The sequence below is a fragment of the Ictalurus furcatus genome, chromosome 2 (assembly GCF_023375685.1).
Source record: "Ictalurus furcatus strain D&B chromosome 2, Billie_1.0, whole genome shotgun sequence".
NCBI classification, from domain to species: domain Eukaryota; kingdom Metazoa; phylum Chordata; class Actinopteri; order Siluriformes; family Ictaluridae; genus Ictalurus; species Ictalurus furcatus.
Genome location: NC_071256.1, coordinates 544067 through 564248, shown reverse-complemented (window position 1 = coordinate 564248; position 20182 = coordinate 544067). Strand labels below are relative to the sequence as shown.

The 20182-nt window shown below is 34.8% G+C and overlaps 1 protein-coding gene across 4 annotated transcripts in view; it reads left to right on the top strand.

Moving 5' to 3' along the window:
• Positions 1-19794, top strand: part of adgrg11 (adhesion G protein-coupled receptor G11) — a 21689-nt gene extending 1895 nt beyond the window's left edge. For 2 of the 4 annotated variants that reach the window (XM_053641258.1, XM_053641267.1), the window contains 26 exons: positions 777-874; positions 2013-2066; positions 2615-2644; positions 4010-4039; positions 4218-4253; positions 5222-5257; positions 5414-5449; positions 7917-7949; positions 8069-8110; positions 8689-8778; positions 8926-8961; positions 9059-9130; positions 10094-10243; positions 12548-12577; positions 12710-12796; positions 13044-13191; positions 13969-14122; positions 14518-14652; positions 14765-14875; positions 15333-15372; positions 16116-16216; positions 16434-16552; positions 17498-17763; positions 17995-18085; positions 18733-19022; positions 19518-19794. In XM_053641258.1, the coding sequence (XP_053497233.1) occupies positions 802-874; positions 2013-2066; positions 2615-2644; positions 4010-4039; positions 4218-4253; positions 5222-5257; positions 5414-5449; positions 7917-7949; positions 8069-8110; positions 8689-8778; positions 8926-8961; positions 9059-9130; positions 10094-10243; positions 12548-12577; positions 12710-12796; positions 13044-13191; positions 13969-14122; positions 14518-14652; positions 14765-14875; positions 15333-15372; positions 16116-16216; positions 16434-16552; positions 17498-17763; positions 17995-18085; positions 18733-19022; positions 19518-19645 (2418 nt within the window). In that variant the 5' untranslated portion in view covers positions 777-801 and the 3' untranslated portion in view covers positions 19646-19794. Of the gene's footprint in view, positions 1-163; positions 592-776; positions 875-2012; positions 2067-2614; positions 2645-4009; positions 4040-4217; positions 4254-5221; positions 5258-5413; positions 5450-7916; positions 7950-8068; positions 8111-8688; positions 8779-8925; positions 8962-9058; positions 9131-10093; positions 10244-12547; positions 12578-12709; positions 12797-13043; positions 13192-13968; positions 14123-14517; positions 14653-14764; positions 14876-15332; positions 15373-16115; positions 16217-16433; positions 16553-17497; positions 17764-17994; positions 18086-18732; positions 19023-19517 lie in introns of those variants that run through there. The other 2 variants (XM_053641239.1, XM_053641248.1) reach the window with 2 other exon arrangements.
• Positions 19795-20182: the final 388 nt, after the last annotated feature.

The window sequence follows — 20182 nt, the reverse complement described above, 5'->3', positions numbered from 1 at the left end:
AGTAGTTCCGTGTGGAATGTTATATAACATCATTTATAGCATGAAGCACAACACAATTGTATAAATATATATTTATATTTGATTAGCATTAGGATGAAGTGCAGATATATTTAATAATAATAATTTCTTATATCTATATAGTGCTTTTCTAGACACTCAAAGCACTTTACATAGTATTTGGGGTGGTTGATCTCCTCAACCAGCACTAGCGTGTATCCTCCACCTGGATGATATGACGGCAGACATAGTGCTCCAGAACTCCCACCACACACCAGCTATTGTGGAGATGAGAGAGTGATGGAGATTATTAGGGGATGATAGAGAAGGGCCAGTGGGGGGATTTGGGCAGGACCCCGGGGTTATCCCCGTACTCTTTACCATAAGTGTCCTGCGATTTTTAATGACCACAGAGAGTCAGGACCTCGGTTTAACGTCTCATCTGAAAGACGCTCCTGTTTTTACAGTATAGTGTCCACATCACTATTCTGGGGCATTAGACCCACACAGACCACAGGGTGAGCGCCCCCTGCTGGCCTCACTAATACCACTTCCAGCAGCAGCCTTAGTTTCCCCAGGAGGTCTCCCATCCAGGTACTGACCACACTCAACCCTGCTTATCTTCGTTGGGACACCAGGCGAGAGCTCCAGGGAGATATGGCTCTGGCCATATTTAAATATTTAAAATAATTTTAATCAACATTACATTTGTATTGGTATAAAATGTGAACAGACAGACATAACATTTCTAATGATGTTTTTATTTATTATTATTTCAGTGTTTTTCCCTTCAAGCGTGTGAAGATGAACGGGACGTTTAGGAGATGTGTCTCTCTGATTATACTGGTGATCATTTGGAAGAGTACATGCAACTCAGGTTCAGGTTCTCCTCCTCTGATAGATGCAGTGAATGTGATTTTAAACTCAAACAGATACAGAAATGTGTTTATCTTCACTCTGTTTGCTTTTTTGTGTCATAGTGTGTGTATTAGTGTGTGTCATTGTCTGTTGGGTTGTGCTGGTGTGTGTATGTGTTAGACACAATGTGCGTTATTGTGTGTTTGTGCTTGTGTTTGTTAGTGTGTCTTGGTGGGTGTTGTTGTGAGTTAGTGTGTGTTGGTATGTTTTAGTGTGCGTTTGCGTGTGTGTGTGTGTGTTACTGCGTGTTGTTTTGTGTCAGTGTGTGTTATTGTGAGATAAGCAGTGTTTCAGATTAAGATGCGTCTCCTCCCACGTCCTCCCTGGACTTTAAAGGGACCATATTATTACAACCCTGATTCCAAAAAAGTTTTGACGCCATGTAAAATGTAAATAAAAACAGAATGCAATGATTTGCAAATCTCATAAACCCACATTTTATTCACAATGCAACATAGAACATCGAACTGTGTTCACAGACAGTGGGTTCTGGAGGTGTTTCAGAGCCCATGCAGTGATTTCCATTACAGATCCAGGCCTTTTTTTAATGCAGTGCCGCCTGAGGTCCCGAAGATCACGGGCGTGCAGTATTGATTCTCACCTCGTCCCTTACACAGATTTCTCCAGATTCTCAGAATGTTTTGATGATATTTTGTTCTGTAGATGATGAGAGATTCATTCAGTCCATTGAGGAACATTATTCTGAAATTGAAGACACAGTTTTTCGCAGATTGGTGAACCTCTGTTCATCTTTACTTCTGAAAGACTCCGCCTCTCAAAGATCCTCTTTTTATACCCAATCACATTACTGACCTGTTCCCAATTCACCTCCAGCTGTTTCTTTTTACTAACACTTACTTTTCCAGCCTTTTGTTGCCCCCGTCCCAACTTTTTTGAGACGTGTTGCGGCCATTAAATTCAAAATGACTTTATTTTTTCCTTAAAATGGAACATTTCCTCAGTTTAAACATTTGATATGTTTTCTATGTTCTATTGTGAACATGGACTTAACACTGCGCCTTGCTCGGGTCGAGCTTAAGGTCACGATCAGAACTGACAGAAATATCAGATAGAATTAACTTTCTGATATTTTGTAGGTAAAAGCAACAAAAACAACACCATCCAGGAGAAATGCAAGGACACATGTGAACGTAAGAATACTATTTTTTTGTTAATATTATGAATATTATTTATGAAACATCTCAATCTTGTCCTATATTTGGAGGGTGAAGCAAAATGTTTTATATTCGTTTAAAGATCATCAGGTACAAATGAAAGAAGATTTGCAAGTATGATAGAATGATTATGAATGTTAATAATGCAATATATCAAATATACAGGAAATTACAATAAGGTTTTTTACTCACAGGAAAATAAATGCTTAATATTTTATAGATGATCATAAGAAGTGCACTGATGTTTATTTTATCTTCACACTTTTACCTTTTTAATATATTACACTTTACTCTTTAAACTTTACACATCACACTTTACATTTTACAAATTACTTTCTATACTATAAAAGTTTTATACTATAAAAAATATCGTTCTTTGCACTTTATTTTTTCACTTGGTGCGTGCCTTTTTCCTCAATCAGCGGTATTCAAAATCCACTGGTTATACTGTTTATCAGTAATCCAGCGTACTGAATTCTAAATGTAGATATTAAATCAGTCTATATGTGTTTATTATCTTGTAGATCCACAAAACTGCCAGAAGAAGTGTGAGGGTAAGAATATTTCAGCTTTATCTAAATTTCAAATCTCATCTGTCATCTTTTTAAAAGGTAACTGATGCACCATGCAATCGCTGGGTGTGTGTGTGTGTGTGTGTGTGTGTGTGTGTGTGTGTTAGAGAATTTAATGTTGTTTTTTTAAACCTCATGGTGGATTTATTTCACATATTTTCTGAAAAATTCACCGGGATGCAAAATTAATGGTTTGCAAGATAATAATAATAATAATAATTATTATTATTATTATTATTAATATTATTATTATTATTATTATTATTATTAATAATAATAATCAAATATATCACATATTGTGTAAAATTTCAAACACAGTACATCAGCAAAAGCTTCTATTCACAGGCAAATAACTGAGTAGTATGTTTTATTTATATATTTGAATACTCTGTACATATCAATGGTTTATTCGAAACATTTCAGCTGTATGTATAAGTAGTAAACTTGCGGTTTATATATAGGGAGACAGCTTTTTGTGCGAGTTCTGTAGAATATATGTAGTATTCTATATATAGTATGTATATGTAAGGTGCCTATGTACTGTATATAACAGACCGTGTGGTTATATGACAATAATTCTGTTTATACCACAGTGATTTACCAACGATTATAATGCTTCATTAACATTTGATATGTTTTCTATGTTCTATTGTGAACATGGACTTAACACTGCGCCTCGCTCGGGTCGAGCTTAAGGTCATGATCAGAACTGACAGAAATATCAGATAGAATTAACTTTCTGATATTTTGTAGATAATGACATCCAGGAGAAATGCAGGAAGACATGTAAACATAAGAATACTATTTTTTTGTTAATATTATGAATATTATTTATGAAACATCTCAATCTTGTCCTATATTTGGAGGGTGAAGCATAATGTTTTATATTCGTTTAAAGATGTGCCATCATCAGGTACAAATGAAAGAAGATTTGCAAGTATGATAGAATGATTATGAATGTTAATAATGCAATATATCAAATATACAGGAAATTACAATAAGGTTTTTTACTCACAGGAAAATAAATGCTTAATATTTTATAGATGATCATAAGAAGTGCACTGATGTTTATTTTATCTTCACACTTTTACCTTTTTAATATATTACACTTTACTCTTTAAACTTTACACATCACACTTTACATTTTACAAATTACTTTCTATACTATAAAAGTTTTATACTATAAAAAATATCGTTCTTTGCACTTTACTTTTTCACTTGGTGCATGCCTTTTTCCTCAATCAGCGGTATTCAAAATCCACTGGTTATACTGTTTATCAGTAATCCAGCGTACTGAATTCTAAATGTAGATATTAAATCAGTCTATATGTGTTTATTATCTTGTAGATCCACAAAACTGCCAGAAGAGGTGTGAGGGTAAGAATATTTCAGCTTTATCTAAATTTCAAATCTCATCTGTCATCTTTTTAAAAGGTAATGCACCATGCAGTCACTGGGCATGTGTGTGTGTGTGTGTGTGTGTGTATGTGTGTGTGTGTGTGTGTTAGGGAGTTCAGTGTTGTTTTTTTAACCGCATGGTGTATTTATTTCACAGATTTTCTAAAAATATCACAGGAAAACAATATTGAAGGTTTGCAAGATTATTATTATTATTATTATTATTCATATTAATCAAATATATTACATATTGTGTAGCAATTTCAAATACAATAAATCAGTGTCGAAAAGCTTCTAATCGCAGGAAAATAACTGAGTAGTCTGTTTATATATATAGTAGTCTATTTATATATTTTAATACTCTGTACTTATCACTGGTTTATATAGAGAGTATACTATATATAGTATGTATATGTAAGGTGTAAGGACATGTATACTGTATATAACAGACCGTGCGGTTATATGACATTAATAGCGCTCAAAGTGGAGCGTTATTCCGTTTATACCACAGTGATTTACCAATGATTATAATGCTTCATTAATTAATGACGGACACATCGTACATGCTAACATTTTATTGTTACATTTAATCCTGTACGAGTTAGTAAAGCGTTAATACGAGTGAGTTCCTGTTCTCACTTACGTTATAGCAGCTATGAACAGTCCTTCCCTCACTAGCCCTCTCTTTATTCTCTCTCTCGCTCTCTCTTTCTCGCTCTCTCTCTCTCTCTCTCTCTCACACGCTCACACTTTCTCTCAAAAAACGTAGCTTGTCATTTTACCAAGAAACCGGAAAGTGTAAACTCATCTGTCCTGAACACTTTCCTCTCTGCTGATAAACTTTACAAAGCACTGTTACAAATCGCTGACACTGGAGACTCCTTCCATGAATGTTAAATAAATGTCTCTTAACAAATGAAAAAAAAACACTTCATCATTTCAACAATTATAGGTTAAACAAAACATCTTCATGTGGAGTGTCCTCTGTACAAGTCCCCGTGAAAGAGTCGTTACTATAGAAACGATAACGTACTAGAATGAGAGCATTAATATAAACCGTCCGAGTTATACAAAACTATGCACACTTCCTGATATACAGTATATATATACAGTATATGAGTGTGTTTTTATGCCTCACTTTGCACTTTGTGTATTTTACAGATCTGCTGAAACTTTTCATTATGATATCAAATGGAAGTATGCAAAATCTTTACAATGATTAATAAATAATATAATATAATGTATAAACTGTATAAACCGATACGATGATCTCTGTTTTTTTACACACCAACATAAATACATAAATACACATGATGTAACGACTGAATCACACAAGCATTTATTACTTTGTAGATTTGACCTGCAACACTGAATACAATAACTGCAATGGTAAGAAACTTTGTTCATGTTAACAACACGTTTTTGTCTTTTTATTTGGTCACAGTTATTATACCTGAACGGAACAAATAAACAAACAAATAAAGAATGTATTGTGTATATTGTATAGTATTGTATTGTGTGTATAGTGTATAGTGTATAGTATTGTATTGTATGTGTATAGTGTATAGTGTATAGTATTGTACTGTGTGTGTATGTGTATAGTGTATAGCATTGTATTGTATGTGTATAGTGTATAGTGTATAGTATTGTATTGTGTGTATAGTGTATAGTGTATAGTATTGTATTGTGTGTATAGTGTATAGTATTGTATTGTGTGTATAGTGTATAGTGTATAGTATTGTATTGTGTGTGTATAGTGTATAGTATTGTATTGTGTGTGTATGTGTATAGTGTATAGTATTGTACTGTGTGTATAGTGTATAGTATTGTATTGTGTGTATAGTGTATAGTATTGTATTGTGTGTATAGTGTATAGTATTGTATTGTGTGTATATAGTGTATAGTATTGTATTGTGTGTATAGTGTATAGTATTGTATTGTGTATATAGTGTATAGTATTGTATTGTGTATATAGTGTATAGTATTGTATTGTGTGTATAGTGTATAGTATTGTATTGTGTGTATAGTGTATAGTATTGTATTGTGTGTATAGTGTATAGTATTGTATTGTGTGTATAGTGTATAGTATTGTATTGTGTGTATATAGTGTATAGTATTGTATTGTGTGTATATAGTGTATAGTATTGTATTGTGTATATAGTGTATAGTATTGTATTGTGTGTATAGTGTATAGTATTGTATTGTGTGTATAGTGTATAGTGTATAGTATTGTATTGTGTGTATAGTGTATAGTATTGTATTGTGTGTATATAGTGTATAGTATTGTATTGTGTGTGTATAGTGTATAGTATTGTATTGTGTGTATAGTGTATAGTATTGTATTGTGTGTGTATAGTGTATAGTGTATAGTATTGTATTGTGTGTATATAGTGTATAGTATTGTATTGTGTATATAGTGTATAGTATTGTATTATGTGTGTATAGTGTATAGTATTGTATTGTGTGTATAGTGTATAGTATTGTATTGTGTGTGTATAGTGTATAGTATTGTATTGTGTGTATAGTGTATAGTGTATAGTATTGTATTGTGTGTATATAGTGTATAGTATTGTATTGTGTGTATATAGTGTATAGTATTGTATTGTGTGTGTATAGTGTATAGTATTGTATTGTGTGTATATAGTGTATAGTATTGTATTGTGTGTATATAGTGTATAGTATTGTATTGTGTGTATATAGTGTATAGTATTGTATTGTGTGTATATAGTGTATAGTATTGTATTGTGTGTATATAGTGTATAGTATTGTATTGTGTGTGTATAGTGTATAGTATTGTATTGTGTGTATATAGTGTATAGTATTGTATTGTGTGTATATAGTGTATAGTATTGTATTGTGTGTATATAGTGTATAGTATTGTATTGTGTGTATATAGTGTATAGTATTGTATTGTGTGTATATAGTGTATAGTATTGTATTGTGTGTGTATAGTGTATAGTATTGTATTGTGTGTATATAGTGTATAGTATTGTATTGTGTGTATATAGTGTATAGTATTGTATTGTGTGTATATAGTGTATAGTATTGTATTGTGTGTATATAGTGTATAGTATTGTATTGTGTGTATAGTGTATAGTGTATAGTATTGTATTGTGTGTATATAGTGTATAGTATTGTATTGTGTATATAGTGTATAGTATTGTATTGTGTGTGTATAGTGTATAGTATTGTATTGTGTATATAGTGTATAGTATGGTATTGTGTGTGTATAGTGTATAGTATTGTATTGTGTGTATAGTGTATAGTGTATAGTATTGTATTGTGTGTATATAGTGTATAGTATTGTATTGTGTGTATATAGTGTATAGTATTGTATTGTGTGTATAGTGTATAGTATTGTATTGTGTGTATATAGTGTATAGTATTGTATTGTGTATATAGTGTATAGTATTGTATTGTGTGTATAGTGTATAGTATTGTATTGTGTGTGTGTATAGTGTATAGTATTGTATTGTGTGTATAGTGTATAGTGTATAGTATTGTATTGTGTGTATAGTGTATAGTATTGTATTGTGTGTATAGTGTATAGTGTATAGTATTGTATTGTGTGTGTATAGTGTATAGTATTGTATTGTGTGTATATAGTGTATAGTATTGTATTGTGTGTGTATAGTGTATAGTATTGTATTGTGTGTATATAGTGTATAGTATTGTATTGTGTGTGTATAGTGTATAGTATTGTATTGTGTGTGTATAGTGTATAGTATTGTATTGTGTGTATATAGTGTATAGTATTGTATTGTGTGTGTATAGTGTATAGTATTGTATTGTGTGTGTATAGTGTATATTGGTTAAGATTAACCTGCTAACATTCCTACCTGATTGTACTTTACAGAGTGTCGGGAGCATTGCAGTGCATGCCTGGGAGGTATAAAAACCTTTCTTTTTTTATTGACAAATGAAAAACAATTGAAAATTGTATTTTCAGGACAACATTACCTCTCAAATACACTGAAATCTAAAATTTGGTATTTTGGTATTTTGTAGGTATTAATGTCAGCGTGGATGCCTGCCAGAATTTGTGTTTTGGTAAAAGTTTATTTGGATTCTTTTTTTTTTTTTTTTTTTGTGCTTTAATAATGAGTTTTCTGAAATATATATTTATGCCTATTAGTAAGATACTGTAGATACAGAAAACTTTCTAGACTGAGTTGAACTGGACTCAGAGTGTCCACAGAATTGTTTGTGAAAATATTGGCACCCTGTGGAGCATTTGAATGTACGAATCACTGACTTTCCAAAGCAAGAGGACAAGGAGTCACTTTTTACAGAAGAATCTGAGAGAATATGTTTATAATTATTATTATTATTATTATTATTATTATTATTATTATTATTATTATTATTATAGACAAGCTATATAGATAGATATTATTATTATTATTATTATTATTATTATTATTATTATAGACTATTATAAACTTACTTCTGTAAGTCGCTCTGGATAAGGGCTTCTGCCAAATGCTGTAAATGTTAATAAAAATGCTTACTATCTTTTTCTGTATGTTCACAGATTAAAGAAAATATTGAGATTTTAATTGTTCAGTTGTTTACATTTTTGTAATAATGTAATCAGAGCGGTGTGTAATGTAGGATTTGTTTTGTAGGAGTTTGTTCACCGTGTGCACTGGATAGTGACTGCGAGCAGATTGTATTGTTCGATGGAGGATTTACTGGACAAATAAAAAGCGTTTTTAGTAAGTTTTTTTTATAAAGCTTGTATTGATCTTTTAAAATATGTTAATAAAATTAATTAAAGGGTTTTTTTAAAAAGAATAAAACAGTCTGTCTTTTTACACTGATATAAATATTGTTTTTAGATACAAATCTGTTTTTTTCCATAGATGTTAGTAACTCGAGTTGCCAGGATATCTATAACGGTAAGAATACTCAGTACACGTTACTAGATTCATGATTATATTTATTTATCTATTTTAAGTAAAGCTACTGGATGTAGGATTTATTTTATTTCTGCAGGATTATCACCATTCAACGGGTCAACCTGCATTTTATCTTTTGAAACCGGGCTTGGAAACGACACAAATGAAAGTAAGTTTGAAACTCACAGGGTTGTGTCACTCACACACACACACACACACACATACATACACATAGTGCGGTGAGAAAGTATTTGCCCCCTTCCTGATTTCTTCTTCTTTTGGATATTTGTACCTGTAATTGTTTCAGGCCCTGTGTGAAAAATTAATTGCCCCCTTAGTTAATCATTCAAGCAATTAACCAGATTTACCTGGACGAATGATCCAAATGCAAATGATTGAAATTCAGTTGATAATTGGGTTCATTTAGACTAGACACACCCAGGCTTGATTACTGCCAGCCCTGCTAAATCTAAAGAATCACTTATATTGAACCTTTCCCGCAATTAGAAGTAGGCTAAAAGGTCTGGAATGGGTTACGAGTCATTTCTAAGGCTCTGGGACTCCAGCAAAACACAGTGAGAGAAAACAGTGCTGAATCTTCCCAGAACTGGCTGACCAAAATGGACAAAATTCCTCATCCAGGAAGAACCCAGATGAACATCTGAGAAACTGCAGGTTCAGAAAAGGACAGAGTTCATTAATCCACCATAAGATGATCATTTAAAACCTGCATGTTCTCCTTGCCATGCAGGGGTCTTGAAGATTATCAGTAAAGGGCCGGAGTGACTGCACATTTTCATTACAGCCAAAGATGAGACATATTTGATTGGATACTAAGATGAACGGATTAAACAAGCGGACTCGGGTGTGGAAAATTTGCTTAAATAGAGGGCAAATACTTTTTCACATCACTGTAGACAAGGGTCACCTGTTACCTTATCACTTGCTGGTGTGACTGTTTCTGGAAAATGTGCCAATGCTCTACTCCTATGTGCTCTTTTGTGAATTCATAATTAATGTTAGTTGTTAATTGTTTAAATTAAAAATGTGATTGTTAATTCTAATGTGTTTGTCCTATTCTAGTTCATTTTTAAATTTAGTTAGCATATTTAACGAAGGTAATATCTTCTAGCCTGCAGGTTCTCAGACAGCGGTGTGTGGTTAGAAAACAACACTAATTACAACAACACTTTTCAAATCAAAATCACCAGAGATGTGCAACGCAGACCCAAAACACCTGTCTGCTTCGTGAAAGGAACTCACAACTACAACTGGACAAGTGGTACAGAACTTCTAAAGGATCTGAGATATACCGGTGCTTGAAAGTTTGTGAACCCTTTAGAATTTTCTGTATTCTGTTTTCACACAAGCCCTATCTAAAAGTAGATGAAGGGAACCCAATTAAACAAATGAGATGAGAATTATTACACTTGGTCATTTATTTATTTATTTATTTATGTATTTATTTATTTATTTATTTAGTGTATGATGTTTTAGATCATATTTATGCAGAAATATAGAACGTTCTAAAGGGTTCACAAACTTTCAAGCACCACTGTAGGCACTGTTAAACATGATGGCAGGCCATATTCAAATTAGGTGAATTTTTTTAAACCTTACAAGAAGTTGAAAGTGATGCAGTGAGAAAAAAAAAGATTTCATTAAAGTGTTAATATTCACTTTGCAGTTATGAGAATATGTAAATGTGAATATCTCCAAAACTAGGTTTAGAGAGGTGTAGTGTGTGTTACAGTGTGTGTTATGGTGTGTTGTGTGTGTTAGCTTGTTCTACGGTGTGTGTTACGGTGTGTAGTGTGTGTTAGGTTATGCTACAGAGTGTGTTACGGTGCGTAGTGTGTTATAGCTTGTGTTATGGTGTGTAGTGTGTTGTGGTTTGTGATACGGTGTGTGTTACGGTGTGTGTTATGGTGTTTAGTGTGTGTTAGCTTGTGTCACAGTGTGTAGTGTGTGTTAGCTTGTGTTACGGTGTGTATTACGGTGTGTGTTACGGTGTGTAGTGTGTTGTGGCTTGTGTTACGGTGTGTGCTACAGTGTGTAGTGTGTTGTGGCTTGTGTTACGGTGTGTGTTACGGTGTGTGTTACGGTGTGTAGTGTGTTCTGGCTTGTGTTACGGTGTGTGTTACGGTGTGTGTTACGGTGTGTAGTGTGTTGTGGTTTGTGATGCGGTGTGTGTTATGGTGTGTGTTATGGTGTGTGGTGTGTGTTAGCTTGTGTCACAGTGTGTAGTGTGTGTTAGCTTGTGTTACGGTGTGTATTACGGTGTGTATTACGGTGTGTGTTACGGTGTGTAGTGTGTTGTGGCTTGTGTTACGGTGTGTGCTACAGTGTGTAGTGTGTTGTGGCTTGTGTTACGGTGTGTGTTACGGTGTGTGTTACGGTGTGTAGTGTGTTCTGGCTTGTGTTACGGTGTGTGTTACGGTGTGTGTTACGGTGTGTAGTGTGTTGTGGTTTGTGATGCGGTGTGTGTTATGGTGTGTGTTATGGTGTGTGGTGTGTGTTAGCTTGTGTCACAGTGTGTAGTGTGTGTTAGCTTGTGTTACGGTGTGTATTACGGTGTGTGTTACGGTGTGTAGTGTGTTGTGGCTTGTGTTACGGTGTGTGTTACGGTGTGTAGTGTGTTGTGGCTTGTGTTACGGTGTGTGTTACGGTGTGTGTTACGGTGTGTGTTACGGTGTGTAGTGTGTTCTGGCTTGTGTTACGGTGTGTGTTACGGTGTGTGTTACGGTGTGTAGTGTGTTGTGGTTTGTGATGCGGTGTGTGTTATGGTGTGTGTTATGGTGTGTGGTGTGTGTTAGCTTGTGTTACAATGTGTAGTGTGTGTTAGCTTGTGTTACGGTGTGTATTACGGTGTGTAGTGTGTGTTAGCTTGTGTTACGGTGTGTGTTACGGTGTGTAGTGTGTTGTGGCTTGTGTTACGGTGTGTGTTACGGTGTTTAGTGTGTTGTGGTTTGTGTTACGGTGTTTAGTGTGTGTTAGCTTGTGTTACACTGTGTAGTGTGTGTTAGCTTGTGTTACGGTGTGTGTTACGGTCTGTGTTACGGTCTGTGTTACGGTCTGTGTTACGGTGTGTAGTGTGTTGTGGTTTGTGTTACGGTGTGTGTCACGGTGTTTAGTGTGTTGTGGTTTGTGTTACGGTGTTTAATATGTGTTAGCTTGTGTTACACTGTGTAGTGTGTGTTAGCTTGTGTTACGGTGTGTGTTACGGTCTGTGTTACGGTCTGTGTTACGGTGTGTAGTGTGTTGTGGTTTGTGTTACGGTGTTTAGTGTGTTGTGGTTTGTGTTACGGTGTTTAATATGTGTTAGCTTGTGTTACACTGTGTAGTGTGTTGTGGTTTGTGTTACGGTGTGTGTTACGGTGTGTGCTACAGTGTGTAGTGTGTTGTGGCTTGTGTTACGGTGTGTGTTACGGTGTGTAGTGTGTATTGGCTTGTTTTACGGTGTGTAGTGTGTGTTAGGTTATGCTACAGAGTGTGTAACGGTGTGTGTTACAGTGTGTAGTGTGTGTTAGGTTATGCTACAGAGTGTGTTACGGTGTGTGTGATGTTGTCATTGTGTATGTTACAGTTGCGTTGACAAACTGCTCTCAACTTAAAGGTATGCCAGAGTCTTTTTTATATATTTATATAATAAAAGATAAATATTGACAGTATTTATAACTTTATGTCTCTTTGTGTCTTAATTACACTAATAAAACTCTTGTTTTTGGTCTTTTGATGTGATTATCAGAACAACCTACTGGGCAGTGTGAGAATATAACCTGTGTGGATCCCAATAAGATTTGTCAGAAAGCTAAATACAATCCAAACTGCAATGGTGAGAGTCATTTTATTCTGCTGTAAAGCTATTTTATTTAACATATAGATCTCATCGAAGCTGAAATCCACTATCCACTTCAGGCCTAAATATCACGACATGAACCATAAAAGTGTAAAGGCAGCCAGGTTAAAACCCAGAACCTTTTATTTAATGTCATTACTTACAGACTTTTTAAAATAACATGATTGCGTTGTATCGTTGTTGTACACCGATGATGTTTTTCATTTTTTTATTCTGCTTGTAGAAACCGGTTCAAATGATGACCACATCATATTAAATGGATGGCCTCCAGCGTGCCATAAATGTGGGAACGCTTTTAAGCCAGTGGATGGATCCATTAAGATTAATTTTACACTTCCTGCTCAAGGCTCCAACATAAATATCAGCTATTCGTAAGAAAACGTCTACTATAGTATTGTGTTGTGAAATTTGATTGGTTTAAATCTGTAACACTTTAACAAAAGTTACACACGTCACCACGATCTGAATTTAGTCCTAGGGTCACATAAATATGAATCATGCACTTGACTTTAGCACGCTGACACAAAACACACGTAAAACTGAAATACTATTAGGGTATAGTAATATAGTAATACGCTTACTATTTGCGCATCAAATTAACAACAATGTCGGCAGTATTTTAGTAACTCGGCAAATTAAAATAGTGAATTAAAAGTGTGGTAAAATCTCGTTACGATTTCATGACCCCGGTTGACTATCTCCAGGCTTCAGTAAGTTCTTGTGCACAAGTATCTGTTGGAGAATGATATAAAAAAATGTAATGTAAAATAACAGTGTGCGCTGGATCAAGTGCTATTCTATGTGCTGCTGAATAATGAGTGTAGACGCCATTTTGTTCAATTAAACCACCGATTAATTTGAGAATTATAACTAGGACTATTCACGCAGTAATATATGGGATATATACTAGACTAGACTTTCTTCATCAGTCTGCATTTTCTACACACAGTTGAGTTTAATAATCTGAGTGCTGCTCCTAGAAAACTCACAGAAAGCAGCCACGTCACCCGACTCTGAATACGAGGAACTTTCCTCAAGTAAATACTGTCGTAGCTTTTGGCTTTGTATCACCGATAGTCCTTAGTGACGGACGTATGATTATTGCATCAGTGATTCCCTCTGACTTTCTTTCTCTCTCTGTTATGAAGTAACATGATGAAGACCGTAACTGAAATGATTTTGAAAATGATGGAGAATCAATCCTCAGTGTCCGTGTCCGTGTCCTTTGATGATGTTAGTGGTATTGTCGTGAAACCCATTGTCTTTGAACCCATCCACTTTATGTTCGCCAAGGAGTTTAATGTAAGTATGAAAAAAAAAGGATTAGATAAAAAAATATATATATATATTATATTTCTAAATATACACTTTACATATATCCCAAATATACAGTGGTGCTCAAAAGTTTGTGAATGTGGTAGAATTTTCTATATTTCTGCATGAATTTGATCTAAAACTTCATCAGATTTTCACACGAGTGCTAAAAGTAGTTAAAGAGAACCCCATTAAACGAACGAGACAAAAATATTACACTTATTCGTTTATTTATTGAGGAAAAGGATCCGATATCACAGATCTGTGAGGTTTATTTCTCCTGTACGGTCCATGAGGAACCTGAGACACTCTGACGCTGTTATTGTGACACGTTCATTCTGCTCCGAGGACAACTCTGATATTTAAAACACACTGTATTTCAGATCGTCGAAGATACAGACCAGATGCAGAGCTTTGACACGACGTTCTCGGTACCGAAGGAGGCTTTTGAAAAAGCGTCCCGTATGAACGCAAGCACAGTTTTTACATCGTTGTTACGATTTCCCAGTTTTCCACAGGTACGCATGATTTATAATCCGTCTTACTGTCATCCCATAAGAAGTGTAATAGCTAATCCACTGTGATGATTATAATTAATACTCATATTATATTACTTTCTTTCTCTGTAAGGACGATAAGAACAGCACGCTGCTGAATAATGAAGTGTACTCCATCGACATGGGAGCAGAAATATCAAATCTCAACAGCTCATTTAATCTAACCTTCAGGAAAATTGACCCGGTAATAATAATAATAATAATAATAATAATAGTTGTTCTTTAAGGGTTCTTTAAAGGGTTCTTTAAGGATTCGTAGCTTCTTGAAACCCATTCGGATTCAGAAACGCTCAGAAACCGGATAGTTTTTATTATTTATTTAACTCAAAAAATTTGAGGAAACTAATTACCTCAAATTTTTAAGTTGATAAATCAATTTCTTTAAGCCAAATACACTTAAATATAACTAATTTGAGTTAAATTTGTGTTATATTTAAGTGTATTTGGCTTAAAGAAATTGATTTATCAACTTAAAAATTTTGAGGTAACTATCCGGTTTTACAGTGCACATTGTAGGATTCTATGTAGAACCTTTAAGAGCTCCGTCAGACGGACAGCTGGAGAACCGTTAAGGGATTGTATACTGCAGGTTTGTACAGGTTCTTGTCTAACTGGACCTGATTTCTCATTTTTCTCTGCAGAAAGCCGGCGAGCCTTTGTGTTACTCTTGGGATGGACAAGGTTGGATAATTTCAGTACTTTATTAGGAACTTTATTACATGTACACTTATTTATTCATGCGTGGTGGTTGATTATTTTTCTATAACAGCACGTGCCCAATTGTTTTATTACTCTTATACCACCAGAAATTAATTTCCCAATGTTCATTTATTAATGAATGGCATGGCGTATTTTTTTAAATCGGTTTATAGTTTATATTTAACGTTGTGGGACGTCTGTGAAACCAGTTAGTTCCTGTTCTCGCTTACGTTATAGCAGCTATAAACAGTCGTTCCCTCACCATCCCTGTCTTTATTCTTATATATAAAGACATATAATATTATATAATATTTATTTTATATTTTAATATTTTAACATTATTATTTTATCATTTTAATATTATCATTATTTTATTATTTTAATAATTATATTATATAATATTTATTCTTTGGCAGCTTATCGTGTTAGTGAGAAACAGTAAAGAAGTGTAAACTCGGGTCCTGAAGATGTGGGAAAATTAAAGTTACAGCGTTACCTCGGACTGTTACACAGCGCTGACACTGGAGACTCCTTCCCTAAATGTTAAAGAAACTTCTCCTTACAGAAAACGTCACCACAGCGATGATTACACACGTTTTTATTCCGTTAATTATTACATAAACGATATGTGCTGTGAGATAAGGCAGAAGATGCAAATCTAGTCTGCCAAACGTTTGTTCAGTCTCAAATTGTAGTTGTAGGAAACTGATGTGTGTCATCATCAGGTGCTACTCCGAACTGGACGACTGATGGATGCAACACTTCCTATATTAATGGCTCTGCGACCTGCTCGTGCCAGCACTTAACCTTCTTCGCTGTGTTGATGGTGAGATCTTTTTTTCTCTTTTGCTTTTCACAACGATTATTTTTTTTAAAAAAAAAAGTCATTTAATTCCATCATTCTTCACTAATATACTTCCATACAGCTAGCAAATACCAAAACATTCATTCATCACGTTAAAGTGCGATGGTTTATAGTATAAATACCCAATACTGTGCATAATAATTATATAGGATAATAATAAGCAGCGTGTGTTTTACAGACTCCACCACAGACCATCTCTCCAACTGACCTCAATAATCTCACCTACATCACCTCCATCGGGTGCGGCCTGTCCCTCTTCTTCCTCAGCATAGCTCTCTTCACACACTTCCTGTTAAGGTAAAAGAGATATAAATGCAGAATATCTTATATGTACAGTGGATATTTAAATAAAAAAAAAAAAAAAGTCTACACACCCCTGTTAAAATGGCAGTATTTTGTGATGTGACACACACCCAGAAATGTTTTTTTGGGGGGAAAAATAAAGAAAAGCAAAAAACTTCCAACACCCAGCTTGTATAAGTGTGCACACCGTTTTATAATTACGAGTCCAGATGTCCCTATAGGATTTTCCTGACATCTTTTTGGTAACACCCAGCTGGAAAAGCCATGGGCCACAAAGAGCTTACAAAGCAAGTACAGGAGCTCATTGTTGAAAAATATCAATCAGGACAGGGTTACAAAGAAATTTCCAAGGCACTGGATATACCTGGAACACTGTAAAGGCAATAATGGACAAGTATATCAACTATATATATATATATATATATATATATATATATATATATATATATATATATATATATATAGTGCACACCTGACCTTCACACCCATATGTCCTTGTTGAACATCCCATTCTAGATTTATTCTGTGATGTTCAACAAGCACATATGGGGGTGATATGTTACATAAATGTGTAACGGTATGTTGCATTGTGTTACAGTGTATTACAATGTGGTAGAAAGTATCACAGTGTTACTATGTTACAGTGTGTTAGTGTTACAGTGTGTTAGTTTGTGTTAGTGTCTGTTACTGTCGCAGTGTGTTACCGTGTTACAGTGTGTGTGAGTGTGTGTTAGTGTGTTTGTGTTACACTGTGTTAGTGTCTGTTACTGTTGCAGTGTGTTACCATGTTACAGTGTGTGTGAGTGTGTGTTAGTGTGTTTGTGTTACACTGTGTTAGTGTCCGTTACTGTTGCAGTGTGTTACCATGTTAGTGTGTGTGAGTGTGTGGACACTGAGCTGGTGGACGATCCTCAGCTTCTGTCCATGGTTTGTCCACAGGAGAGGCCGAGCCAGCATTTCAGTCCACATCCTCATGAACCTGTTCCTGGCCCTGTTCCTGCTCAACTTCACCTTCCTCATCAATGAGTCTGTAGCTAACACGGGGAATGTGATTGGCTGTAAGTTAATGGCGGGGGTGATGCACTACTCCATGCTGTCCGCTTTCACATGGTTCGGCCTGCAGGCGCTACATCTGTGTTTACAGCTCGCACAAAATGTGGCCAGTGTCCAGAATTACATCACCAAATTGTGCATCGCCGGCTGGGGTGAGTTCAAAACAGGAGAACATGATCACTGCGGAGTGGAGACAGAGAGAGAGAGAGAGAGAGAGAAAGAAAGCTGAACGTATTGTTTCTATTGATTGTAACTGAGATGAAGAAAGACAGAGAGGATTTTCTTTAAATAATCATTACAATTCAATTGATATACAATCCTTATTTATTCAATTTGTTTATTTAAACATGATATTGTGAACTTTGACCTCTGCTCTGTTTCAGTGCCTCCTGCCCTCGTGGTGTCGGTCATTTTCATTTGTCAGAAATACAACAAGCTTGACATTGTCTCTAATACGGGAAAAAACGTATCAATGTGAGTAACAGGAACAAATTTCAATACATTTAGCAGAACTGAGGGAGAGAAAAGGTTTAAATACTACAGAGCGAGAACACGGCACAGCAACAGGGTCCAGCGTTTACTCTACTGTACGACACTTACTCACAGTTACTTATGGTTAAACAAACCTGAGACACCCGCAAAAGGAATGTTTGGAAGTTAATTTCACATTTAAAAAAAAATATTTTAAACGTACACAATTAGAGAGGAAAAAAATAAAACATTAAATATTAAAAGGACTAAAAATATATAAAGATATTAAGTTGTTTAAAAACCCATAAAGATCAAATTATTATGAAAGCAGAACACAAAAGTTCTCAAACCAAGATGAACCTCTACCAAAGTGATGGAAAGGCCAAAAGTGTGGAGAAGGAAAGGTACAGCACAGAAGAAGAACCCAATAGTTCGGTGTCAGCGAGTCGCAGGATTGATGCAGTTATTGGGCAATGCAGCCTAATATTAAGTGTTATTTACATTAATTCACTTCAAGACTTATCTGTTCCTATACTTTTGCTCGCCTAAAAATTATTTTTGATTTTATCTCTCTGTAATGCCACAGAGGAAATGCTGAACTGCTGAACACTGACTGAGTTGTCAGTTAATAAACTCGTTTGTTCTCGCAGGTGCTGGATCACCGACTCAACCGTGCACTATGTAGTGAACATCGGCTACTACGCCACCATCTTCCTCTTCACCTTCCTCACCTTCGTGGTGATGATTCGCTGGCTCTGCCTGCTCAGTTATAAAAACCCCACCATCACCATTTCAGGGAAAAAGTCGAGATCCTCGGACGCTCTGACCATCATGGGGCTGTGCTGCATCCTGGGATTGAGCTGGGGCTTTGCTTTCTTTGCCTACGGCCCATTACAAATCCCCGCCCTCTACATCTTCACCATCCTCAATTCCTTCCAGGGTGAGTGAGGAAAAAATACAGCAGCACTGTATGTAACATCCCTGTAGATCTCTGTAGATAGGGAACAAAATACACACTTACCTTTTACTAATCACTAAATCGCTTTTCCTTTACATTGTGTGATTAACTCTTTTACAACAGAGACGTTTTTAAAAATACAACCAGTTTGTAGAAAATCCTAGCTAGGGAAATTATAGTGTGTTAACCAAATTTTGGAATTATGGTAATTATACAACGACAGAATAGATATGTTGACAACTATGATGGTTTGTGTTTAGCAGAATTAGAAGTCTAAAGCGAATTTCACACGTCCATCCATTTAATTATCACATCAGGGCATTTGTATTTTTAGACCGTATACGTTATGACAAGTTTATGAAGGTTATGACCCTGTTTTAGGTCAGATTTGTTCTGGCTTAATGTATTTAGAATTCCAAGATTTCTTGTTCACACACAAACGCCAGCAATCAGCTGATTCGTCGTTTCTCTCCTCAGGATTCTTCCTGTTTGTTTATTACTACAAGTCCAGTAGGCTGGTTAGTGAATCTGACACATCGCTGGCGAAAAGCAGCACGGAGACCACGGGGATGGAAAACCCATATGGCAAACACAAAACCTACTAAATCCAGGATCAGTGGACCAGAGTAAAACTGCAATGCTTTCAAATATAAATGAGCGCAACTTACAGTTATTCAAATTAACCCAGTTAATTTGAGTGTTTGAGTTATTGTTGCATTTTATTTGTTGTTCTATCAAGCAACGAAAACTACTTTTAAACTATATATATATATATATATATATATATATATATATATATATATATATAAATATATAATGGGACAGATTATTATGTTATGTGTAGCATATGTGCATAAACTAGAACTTATGTTAAAAACTTATGTTAAATGAAAAGACATGAATTTTTCTCTTCCTACAGTTATTATTAAACTTTGAATATGCAAGATGTTTAAATATAGAAACTTTATTTTCAATATTATTGCATTTATTTTTAAAAATTTGTCTATTTTTATTTCGATTGCATTTATGGAGTGTATATGAGCTTGCAAGGAAATTTGTAAGAGAATGAGTAATAGTGAGTTAGAAAAAACACTGAGGTAGCTTTGTTTATTTTTATTTCAAATTGCATTTATTCCACAACT